The 12,805-nt window shown below is 33.1% G+C and overlaps 1 protein-coding gene across 1 annotated transcript; it reads right to left on the bottom strand.

Annotated features, from left to right (window-relative positions):
• Positions 1-4,268: 4,268 nt before the first annotated feature.
• On the bottom strand, positions 4,269-5,833 carry LOC127726008 (high-affinity lysophosphatidic acid receptor-like). Its single transcript, XM_052233306.1, has one exon. The coding sequence runs from the start codon at positions 5,831-5,833 to the stop codon at positions 4,688-4,690; it is 1,146 nt and encodes a 381-aa protein (XP_052089266.1). The 3' UTR covers positions 4,269-4,687.
• Between the last annotated feature and the right edge of the window lie 6,972 nt (positions 5,834-12,805).

Genomic DNA, 12,805 nt, shown 5'->3' on the forward strand with positions numbered 1-12,805 from the left:
ATCTTTCTTGTCATCAAAATTAACGAAATAAACTTTTTAAAGACAATACCACCATTTTGCGAATTTACTCTCAATAGAATCGTCCACGATCGGATAGTATAAGAGATAACAATCCAGCTTCAATGTAATCTTTGTAAATTCAGTTTTATATTATAGAAGCTTAGTGTTTTGATAAACTAAAATGATGCATGTGTATACGACCTGTTGCTCTTTGTGAAGATCTGGGAGTCATCGTCCCCCTTATTTTACAGTCATATTGAAAGTTCATTTTTAGCTCACATGGCCCTCAGGGCCAAGTGAGTTATTGCCATCATTTTGCCTCTGTCATCTATCTATCGTAAGTTTCATTTAATGTTAACTAGCGGTAAACATCCTGGCATTGGAGGCACTTATTTCCCATTGACACTGATTGGAATAATCACATTTCATCTTATCTGAAACGATTTTGCCAATTTTAACCAATCTTCCTTAGAATGATGTATGGTAGGTCCTCTACAAATATTACTTATTTGGTACCTATCTGATTAAAATCAGAGGCCATCTTTGCTTCTTCCGAATAGTCAATAGTAAAAAAACTAGAAACTACAAGGCAACATGTTTTGAAACTTTAGATGGAGATGAACGAAACCAAACGTAGCGAAATTAAGAAGTACAGGGACATTTAGGCCAATTTCGGCCTCATCCCCTATGTATTTTACTAACCCTCTATGGACCCGTAGGGGGTCATTAGCAACCAATATAACTTACAGTATATACCGAATGACAAGAATGGCGAAAACAAATTGAATTGCAGAAACATACACTACGGTAACAAAATGTTCTTAGAGAAGATTGGTTATCTCACATTGAACTTTTCGCTAAATATATAATTACTTCATGGGTGTGTTCATACTTCTCAGTCTTTTCAAAATCTCTGAAAACATTGATGAAAAGTTGGGGCAATTTTAAAATGTGCAATTTTCACCACTCCTTGATGCCATGGTAAATGAAAATGACACTTTATAAATTTCATACGTCTGACGTGCTTTTCTGGATTTACTTTATCAGGAATGCTCAAACCTAAACATTTGAAAGCCTGTATAAACTCATGGAATGTGAAAGTTTTCTTAATTTACTGAATATCATTAACTTACTATAATTGTTATTACAGGATTTTCTTATATTGTATTTTGAGTTCTATATTTGCATCATTTTTGTGTCAAATAATGGTCTTAATGCTCCTACTACTTTGTCAGAAGTTATCTTCTCTTGAGCAATGAAAGTGTTATTTTCGAAGGTGAGCGATTTAGTCTCCTATGTGCCTATTTTTAATCTGTAATAATTTACATACATTGATATCACTGAAAGACGCAATCGGTGTTTGCTAGAACCTACTAATTAGAGTTTAATTAAGGCAGCTGTTAAAGGAGCTTTGATTTAGAAAATCACTTTAGCAGGTCACAGAGTAAAGTGTTTTTTTTTATATTGGATGTTAAGTCAAGTTTATGTATTATTTTTGTATCAATGAATATTTAGTGCACAGAATAATGGTAGAAAAAAAACTTCTTGAAATGATTTTTTGTTCTTGAATTTTCTGTTTGAGAGGTGTTTAGTTTTCAATTTCCCGAAAGAAAATAACGTGTCTGTTTGTTAAACAAATTCTCGTTGGTACAGTAACTTTATTTCAAATGTAGGAACAAAATGTTGGCAACGTCAAAGCAACGTTGCTTTCATTAAAATAAACAAGTACTGATTGTACATCCTGTCGATACTGACAACATCATATTGGATATATGTAAAAACAAACTCAAAATTGATATTGGTATCCAAGACATAGGAAGATCACATGTCATTGGCAAAATCAAACAAGGAAAGTCTCAAGTGATTGTGCGATTCATTTCCTACCGAACTAGACAACTAGTATTCTCAAACAAAAAGGCTCTTAAAGGTGATCCAAATGGTACCTTCATTACAGAAAACTTGACCCAATTTAAAAAAACCTCGTCAAAAAATTAGCCGCTCTAAAATTTAACAATAAAATCAATACATACTGGACCATGGACGGTCGAATCTTTGTCAAACTGACTGCAAACAGTAATAAACGAATAATCAACGATCTCCAAGATATTTCTGATCTTGAGGCAGCAATCCGTCAAGGTGAAGACAGCACAAACTCAAACAACTCCGGAGACTAGAGTACAGGATCTCATCAACTTTTCTAAAACTTTAATAAACTCACTTCTTATTTGTTTTGCATTGTTTCACGTTTCTTAATAAGTATCATATGTGCTAATCAAGGTGTGTTGCCATTTACAAATAGAGTATTCATGTCCAAAAAAAATCCCAATTAAATAAAAAATAATGAACGAAAGTGATCACACTATATAACACATCTCTATGAACAAAGTAAACTAGCGTTTTCCTCTACCATGAAAATTGACACTTATTCACTCTTAATTATGAAGAAGACTTATGTTAACTCTTCTATTTAATAAACAGCAGCTGATACACTTATGTCATTGAATTTTGATAAGCAATAATAATTCGGACGAAGCATATCTTAATATGCGTGTATAGTTTGGAGCCCATTTCTTTCTTGTTTTGTTTTTCTGCTAAATATGCAAATTTTCCCTCTAACTTCATCCCTCGCAATAACATACATTCGTTAAAAACTGCTAACAGGGTTATTGTCCTGTTCAATAACCTTATGAAATTAGATCAGTTATTACCTATTATGACTTTCAACATGGTATTGAAGTTTCTCATTTGTATTATTAATGGCTATCTTTGTATGGTAAAATTTATGCTTAAAGTAAGGCGCTGGCTCGCCGTTTACAGTTTTATAAAAAAAATTAAATCAAACATTTATGTACGTAACAAGTACATATATTAAAATTACCAAATCAGTAATAAGTACAGGACATAATCGAATCTTATAAATGTGAACTCCTTATTTTCTATTATTTTTCCGTCCAATCTTCTTTTATTTATAGTTCATATACAACCAGTACAATAGTCAACAACATGTAATATATTAGTGTACACTGTAGAAATCCAGTAAATAATCTAACGGAACTCCACACAAATGATCAATTTAAATACCTATCGACGGATAGCTCACCATAGTAGTGCATCAGTATTTAATAAATTAATAAATGCATAATTTGAGAATGAATATAAAAAACAAAGCGTAAAGAATAGCTGTAATGCAAGATGAAATTTGTCCATTATTTTATGAGCCATTTGCCTTGACCTTTTGTATTGTATTCCTGTTCGGTTGTCAATGTATATGTTTATTGTGTATGCTGTGGTAATTTGTACTTTAATGTTTATTGTCTTTGCTGTTTTTTGTAATGTTTGATTTAGATGTAAAACCAATAGCATATATGAAAGTTTGAGTTAATACTGATAACAACAATGATAGCTTTAAAACTACAAAAAATAATGATTATACGAGAATGGAATAAGCTTGACTTAAAAATTCGAAACACCGACTCTATATCTAAATTTAAGAGAGAATTGAAAAATGAAAGTGTTCAGAGTAGAGTTGCGCCGTATTATATGTACGGTCCGAGGAAACTATATATTATTTTAACTCAATTGCGATGTTCCGCTTCATTTTTAAACTCTGACCTTTTCAAAGCTAACATTATACTGGATCCTTCGTGTCAATGTGGGTCTGATATTGAGGATGTTCATCATTTTCTTTTAGTTTGCCCAAAATACACTACATGTAGAGAAATTTTACTTAACAATCTTAATTGGCTTACTGAAAACTTTATTATTGATACTAAACTATTAACTTGCGGAGATCTTGAACTTTCGAATGAACAAAATCTCCTAATTTTCAAACATGTTCAAGATTTTATTAAAAGGTCTAACAGATTTCTAGTACCTTCATAAAATAGTATTGCTACCGGCACGGATGATCATCACCATCAAACCTAAGTCAAAATCACAGAAAATATAATTTGCTTCTTTTTCTTTTCCTCCTTTTCCATTCTTCTTGTTCTTTTTTTCTTTTTATTTATAGTTCGTATAATATTTAATGAATTTGTTAGCTTACATGCATGCTCATAATGTTATTATTGTATATATACTTGTATTGTAATATGGAGAAGACTTCATAAGTATGATTTACTTGTGTCCCATCCATTTTGCTGATATTTAGCAAATAAAATATGTTTAAACTAAACTGAACAACATGCAAATTCACTCACTTTCTTATTATTATTAATTGCAATAATTTTCCAAACAATTGTTTGACAGTTACATAAGAAGTGCCTATCTTATTCCTAGATAGTCACAGACGTTAGACAAGGTTAGAAAAGTCCACTTATTTCGTTAACTCTTGAAGAATCCTAAATTTTGCACTTATAGAAAGTCAAGTTTTAGCTATCAATTACGCACTTTTACCTAAAAAAAATCTGTTCTGCACTTTCTAGTTGCACTATTTGACTTTGTTTTCGCAAAGTGACATTGGTGACGAGTTATGTTGAAATGATTATGATTGTCATTCAAACTTTTTACCCTGATTTATTTTGATACTATAAGAATTAATTTGTCATAAATGGTCATTAGTGGTCATTTGCTTCTTTTTATAATTAAACGATTTACCGAAGGCACAAAATTAATACCACAATTTTCTTGTATTGCGTAAAGCAGACATTGGTTTTCCGCATATCTCTCAACATCTATGCTTGATAAACTATATCGTAGAACTGATAGATGCAACGGATTGATCCCCGTTATACTGGTAAAGAGAGCTTGGATTGACACGTCTTCTTGATAACACATTGATGTTGACACTCCGACAACATATTGGCACGAATTCTCCACATGTTTCTTTAAACTTCTTAACCCGGAAGAAGTATATCACGGGGTTTATAGAACTTTTACTGAAAGCTATCCAAAGAAAAATTGTGTCTCTATTCATCTGAAACAGACCGGTAGTGTTGGACACAATTTGATTGATTGAATAGGGCGAAATACATAGAATCACTAAAACATATAACAACATGATTGTTTTAAAAGTCCGAGTTTTGAATTTTACGTCAACGTCAAGTTTTGTTTTCATCGGAATAAGTATAAATCCCAGAGTAGCACTCATTTGAGCTATGTTTAGTGACACTTCCGTATCGGCATGATTGTGAATACGAAATGAATTTGTTCTAACGGTATTTGCTATAGCACTAAAAGCATATCCGGTTAGCAAGATGGGAAGAACAAAGATTAGTGTAAATTTAATAGCTAGAAAGCTGATATCATATGTCTTGTTCGTTATTGCAAGTGAACATTGTGTGTGATCACTGAATAGCTTATAGTCACTTAAACCAATAGCAGGTGGTAGTGACGTCACCAACGGAATCGTCCAAACCAATACTATTAATATTTTGGCAAATTTTGCTGTTAGCTTGTCTCGTCGTTTGACAATTATCATATATCTATCTCCGCTCATAATAAATATAATTAAGATGGCAACTGAAGTCAAATACTCCACTAGGAAAGCTTGTATTTTACAAACTACATCGCCAAAAACCCACCTTCCATGGATTATTGTGACCAGAGGCCATGGAACGCACACTACTGACATAATAATGTCACTTAGAGCCATGTTCGCAAGCAACAGATTAATAGCAGAACGCATCTGAGGTTTTCTGTAAACAATGAAGCACACAACAGCATTCCCAAAAAATCCAATCAATACCAATAAGGAAGCAATTGTCCCAATCGATATTTTGCTAAATGTTGACAGAACTGGTATTCCAGATGTATGATGATGGTCTGCTGATATACAAAGAGATAATAAAACAGTCGACTGGTTTCCGACTGTAGTGTTAGCGCATTCTTGCATTGGAGTTGTATTTTGGTAATCCAAGAAATGCACAAAAGTAATCAACTGAAAAAAAAACACAGAATCAGTTACTGTTGAAAACACATTAAATACTTGTCCTGAAATCTCTTGTAAAATAAGAAAATCTTGTAACAGATGATATTTTGTTTGATATGTGAAGGTTACAGAAGCATCAAATTGAAGAAACCATAACATAAGACGCAGAAATTATCATCCTTAAGCTGAAGGATAGAATTAATAAACGAAGCCAACTTTAAACCAGTTCATAATTTGTTATAGCTACATTTACTAACTTACTTATCCTCTTCATTCCGAATGGGACATAAGGCTACATAGCTACAGTATACGAATGATAATTACATTCCCGTCTACACAACCTTTTCCGTTATCTCTGTTTCTAGTCGGAAAACAGTATTTCTATTGTAACAATTGTATACGTTTATTATGGAAATACATAAGTGGGGCAGGAATTGATGACCCTTCTGGAGCACCTGAGTTCACCCCCAGTTTTTGATTGTGTTCGTGTTGCTCTATCTTTAGTGTATTCTGGGTATAATGTTGTATGAACTGTGGTATGTCTTTGTCTTTGTTTCTTTTGGTCGTGCATGTCAGTGTTTATTCGACTTGTGGTTTCTGATCGCCCCTTCGTATCTTCTCATTTATTTTTACTATTTCTCTACTACCCAGGCTGGACATCCATTTCTTGTAAGACTTACCAACAACTTCTAAAGCTTTACATCTTCCTTTTTCTGTAACACGAGCATTGGTACTAGAAATTAGCCATCTTAATTGCCACATAACAAAAACACCAAAATGATCATCCACTTTGAAAAATTTGAAATACGCGACACTTTAATTTTGAAATGTTTATCTTTTTTCTCTCTCAAAATGTACAATTCTTTCATGGAATGGTCAGCGCCTTGGCCTCATGTAACTTCAAAATTTACCATAAAGTTAACAAAACATTGTATTTATTGTGATGTAAAATGAAACACAAAGAAAAATGAAATCGAGCAAATGAAATAAATTTTAAAGAAATTTTTAATATTTACCTTGACCATCCCATAGTATTCTCGATGAGATAAGAGAATTACGAACTCGATCTGGAATTATAAATACCATAAACGTACAGATGGTTTATAATTCAGGCAATTAGAACTATGATTACACCTGTATGATAACCTTTACAAGTATTGATTGACAATCTCCACAGATTTTCCAGATTAAATAAATCGTAATGATTATGACAGTGATATGATGTGCTTCCTTTGTAGAATTCTCATTAAGCAGTCGTGTGTTCATAAAGATTGTGACGTTAATTGGTCACGATTCTGCTCTTCCTGTTTAATTTTTCTCGAAGTTATATAATAATAGATAGAAGGTACCAGGATAAAAACACGAAACCAAGTAGAGGTTCACGGGCAAACAAGAAAAATGCACATACCAACAGCGAACAATAAAACGTTAAGATGTTTTCCATGAGAACTCCCATCGTAACGGAGTGAATCGGGTGCACCGGAAGGGTAAAAATATCCTGGTTCTCGTGTGATAACTGGGGCGTGTTTTTTTGTTCTTCGGTAGTGAGCCAGAAGAGGTCCATTTCTATTTTTTTGAATTAGGAAGATCTTCTGGCTCTCTTCTACCTCTTCTTTTTAAATAGGTGGTTTAGACGGCAGAGGCACAAAACAAACATGGCGTCGTTTAGTCTAAATTACATTAATAAATTCATGAATGAAGATACATTGTATATTAGAATGTGAGCTGTGTTATAAACGTTTTTATGGTATGACAGCCTTAGTAGGACATCTCTGTAGGACGATAAGCTGGATGAATATAAGAACTACACGGACAATAACACAGTTAAGGGACAACTATTCGTTGAAATTCTAGGGAAGGGATTTTGATTGGTGTTTTACGCTACTTTCAACACTCATGATTGGGCTCAGTAGAATTCAGTTTAAATCAATAGATGAGGAATTAATGAAGAAGGAAAGAGGGCATTATTATTCATTTTAATTTGTCGCTAATCATACCTATTTTTTAGCTCTTACCAGGCAACCATATCAGTCATATACGAAATCCTCCTGTCCCCCATCCCAACAAATAAATAAATATCAGATTGTTTTCTCTTATTAAACACAAGTTTAAATTGATCATGCTAAATTTTAACGCCCAGTGACAAATATTTCATGCATGTTCAGGAAAACACGAGATAAAAAGTCGGGTAATTATATAAAAACGAAGAGATGTGATATGATCGCTAATGAGGCAACTATCCTAATATGAAATGGATGTAAGCAATTATAGGCAACCTTAAGGCCTTCAACAATGACAAACCCCGATACTGTAAAGCCGTTTATGAAAGGCCATTAAAAGTGTGAAACAATTCAAACGATAAAACTAACGGCCTAATTATACAAAACAAAACAATTTACATAATATCAAATGTGAGTTGAGACATGAACCAACGACAACCACTAAACTACAGGCTCCTGACTTTGGACAGGTTCATAAAGAATATGGCAGGGGTTTATATAAAAACGAAGATGTGGTATGATTGACAATGAGACAACTCTTGACAAGAGACCAAATGATACAGAAATTAACAACCATATGTCACAATACGGCTTTCAACAATAAGCAAAGCCCATACCACATAGTGAGCTATAAAAAGCCCCGAAATCACAAATGTAAAACAATTCAATGGTAAAAACTAACGGCCTAACTAATATACAAAATAAAGTGAACGAAAAACAAATAAGTAACATAGCAACAAACGACAACCACTGACTTACAGGCTCCTGACTTGGGACAGGCACATACATACAGAATGTGGTGGGGTTAAACATGTTAGCGGAATCCCAAACATCCCCTACATGGGACAGTGATGTAACAGTACAACAACTTGTTTGTGAGCGCTCAATCCTCCCCGAAGCTGAAACAGTAGTGTAGCAGTACAATATAAGAACAACCTGCGCAAATCAGTTGCAATTAGATTAACTCAAAAGATCGGTACGAGACACACAAAAGAAACCGGCCAACTAACATTAAGACAATAGACTCAAAGCATCGAACTAAGAGTATTTGCAATTACTAGAAGTTCGTTCAAAGCTAGTTGCAACTAGTACTGAAATAAATCTTGTTCTCCCAGACCTAAGTATCAATCAGTACACAACCAACTGATTTATTAAATAAAAGTCTAAGAAACGTCTGGTATATACGTTGTAGACCCATTGGTGGCCTTCGGCTGTTGTCTGCTCTTTGGAAACATTCCCATTTCCATTCTCAATTTTATTACATATAGATCCATATACAATAAAAAAAAATTGAAAAGTGGTAGTCCGAAGGTTTTGACCATCGAAATTTTGCATTAGAAATAATAGTTAGGACCAGAAGATTTTCTTCAAGGACCGCCAGAGAAAAACATTTTTTTCGGACTTTCTGATATCTTGTTAATCCAGTTCGGTTACTTTAAAAACAAAAATGGAAAGACTAAGATTTCCTTTTTCATCAGTCATATTCGAGACAAACATTGAAGAATTCTTGTGCAGTTTAAGATTATTCTTAAAAATCTAATAGTGGGGGTTAAGCCTGATTTGTTCAGCAAAATTGAGTTAAAGGAAAGCATAAAGAAAATTGTAACGAACAGAGAACACCTTTACAGTCATGTCTACTGCATGGACGTATCTTAATTTTCTAAAAAAATCGTAAACTTAATTTTTGTCATCCAACATAACAAAAACCTGCTATATTCGGCGTCAAGTTGCATTTTTATTTTATTGATCTTCCATAGAATATCTCCAGAAGAGGTCCAGATTCATTTTTTTGGACTCTTCACCAGAAGACATTCTGGAGATGTACAGAAGAGACCAATAAAACACGCCCCAGTTGTATGGCACAATAATCAAATACGACAAAGAACCAATTTTTAAATTACCAAGCATCTAAATGTATTTCTTCTAAATGCATTGTGAAAAGTGACCTGTGTACCATATAGGTTAGAAACGCTCCAAAAATGGTTTAATTACTTCATAAATTAATTTCAGTAAAAGTCGAAGTCGGTAGTGACCATCAATTACATATCGAAAAATTTATGTCCATTTGCAAACAACTTACAAGTACCAGTCAAAATACACTATGATTCTATTTTGCCATTCAAATTGGTATATTAGCCTAGAAAATAGATATTTAACCTTATATTTAGGCTAATATACCAATTTAAATGACAAAATAGAATCATAGTGTAATTTGACTGGCACTTGTAAGTGTTTTGCAAATGGCCGTAAACGGTCATTGTGACACAATTAACTTATACGTATTTTTGTATAAGTATTTAGCCATATGTATTTAAAATGTGATCCAAATAATTGATATGTGTTGGGAAACATTTTATTGAATGAAAGTAATGACTTGAAATCTGTAGAAGTTGACAACACAAAATGTGAACCATTCAACAAGAATGATGTTGAAAATTAACTTTTTTTTTAAATTGGCAAAAATCTACAAATTAGTACACAAAGTGAGGCGTACATCTTGAATTTATATGTACTCATGTTATAGAAATATAAAGATAAGACAACTCTCCCCCAGAGACCAAATGACGTAGAAGTTAGCAACTATAGGTAACCGCACGGCCTTCAACAATGAGCAAAACCTATACCGCATAGCAAGCCATAAAAGTCCCCGAAATGACACGTGAAAAACAATTCAAACGAGAAAACTAGCGGCTTGGCTTATGTACAAAACAATAAACGAAAAACAAATATGGTGTACAGCAACAAACGACAACCATTGAATTACAGGCTTCTGACTTGGGACAGGAACATACAAAATGTATCTATATATTGTGTACAACCATTCACATCATCACCCATCATCTTTTTACATATCAAATATATATAATGTATTGTATAGTATGCATGAATGCTTTGTAAATAGTCTATTGCTATAAATTGTTCGTGGGAGAAGACTTCATAAGTTTGATAAACTTGTGTCTCATCCCTTTTGCATATTTAAGCAAATTAAGTATGTTAACACTACAAAATGTAGCGGGGTTAAACATATATACAGGTGCCCTAACCTGGTACAGTGGTGTAACAGCACAACATAAGAACAAACTATAAAAATCCGTTGAAAAAGGCTTAACTCGTTAGCTCGGTCCAAAACACAAAAACAACTATAAAAAAACACTTAAAACACAAAGAACAGATCTGAGAGTACTCGCAGTAACTGAAAGCTAGCTCAAAGCCAATAACAATTAATAAAAAAATAATGTATCTAAAACCAAAATATCAAAAAAATCATGTATTTAAAACCAAAATATCAATCAATACATATCCAACATCCAATGGATTTAGTGTAAAGACGTCATTAACAGCCATAGAAAAAACATGATCTTGAGCAACGCCAAAATATAGGTATCGAATGTAGGACTGTGAATATTTATATGTGTATAGCAATCGAGCAATAATATTTTAATTAATTGGGTTTTAATTTATTGATTTATTGAAAATAAAATTCAAAGATCTACTTTAGTGTTGAATTGGTAATCTTTAAGAATAAGTCAATTTAAAGGATCGGTAAGTTTACCCGGATCATATCTAAATTTACGGGCTCGATAAACAACATCACTCGTAAAATTAGGATGTGCTATCCCTTAAAGTCTGGATGTTTTAGAGTTTGACAACTGAATATGAAGTTGAGTAACACCCCCTTCCATTGCCATATCCCGTATAGAATGTTGCTGAAAACTAAACAGTTTACCCATCTGAAAAAATACCAAATTTTCTGCAAATGTCCACAGAAAGTGTGGACACATATCTTCAATTACTAATATTCTAGAAAATAAGTGAGTGACAGTATTAAGCCCGAGTTCATTACACAAAATCCCTTCCCGACATTCACCATACTAAAAGAAAACAATACGTCAGACTCAATGTTCAAATATCATGTATACAGGGTCAAGATAAAAGTTGGGAGTTTAAATACACAGAATCGTTTGAACTCAAAATCATGAAGTGAAACCTGTTCTTATATAGTCTGTGAGCAGAACACGAGCACACAGCTCCATCGCGGAATAAAACGGGAATGTATTTTACCGCATTAATATCTTCCAAAATCATGCTTGAACCTATCTCATTATATTCTATTTCGCCCAAAGCGTTCAGAATGAGTGTCTTATTTTCTTCATATTTCACGTGACTGATACCCATTTGTCGGTTAATATGAAATCCGATTATTATAATGTATTATCACTTTAACCACGCTTCGATCTATAATCATTTAGATGAAACCCGATTACTGAACGAGTAGATTGTTAACCCGATGCCGTTTTCATCCAAGTCAAGGATCTCACTATACAAATCCTTTATCCAAGTAAAGTGATTTCGCCTTTATATTTCGCGCTGACCATTATATAATTCATTGTTCCGTTTTGTCTTTTTTTCACGTTGAATGACATTGTATATTCATAATGGACTGTTTCTATTGAAAGTGGACGATTTTTACAATTTCAAAGATTTGAACACCAGGAATGTTTACCAAACAGTAATGTAGTTGAAACATACAAAGAGTTGAGTGCTTGCATAATAATTTGTACTCTTCAGTAAAGGTTTCATTAGCTTGCAAGCTATACAAAGATTGATAAATGGACAAAAAAGGGGAAAAAAGGATTCCCATCAATGTCTAGAATCCTATAATACTTCTGTAACCAGAGATGCATTATTCAAATATATGCACAGACTTTCAGTGAAGAAAATCTTGGATGAAAACTGTTGCAGCAGAAGAATACAAAAAAAATGTCACTATTTTCTCTGCTAACTTGATGCCAGACTTTCAATGTGTTACTGAAACAAAAAAGATCGAATCAAATGCTAGTACACTATTGTTGACAAAATATTTAAAAAAAATGACCTCAAACAATCTATGGACGTGCAATTAAAAGCAGACGTTCACTTTAACTTTAACAAAAAT

The sequence above is a fragment of the Mytilus californianus genome, unplaced genomic scaffold (genome assembly GCF_021869535.1).
Source record: "Mytilus californianus isolate M0D057914Y unplaced genomic scaffold, xbMytCali1.0.p SCAF_15, whole genome shotgun sequence".
In the NCBI taxonomy this organism is placed as follows: domain Eukaryota; kingdom Metazoa; phylum Mollusca; class Bivalvia; order Mytilida; family Mytilidae; genus Mytilus; species Mytilus californianus.

Bases quoted from the DNA above. Each gene is read 5' to 3' on its own strand.
- LOC127726008 (XM_052233306.1), bottom strand. From the start codon at position 5,833: ATGCAAGAATGCGCTAACACTACAGTCGGAAACCAGTCGACTGTTTTA.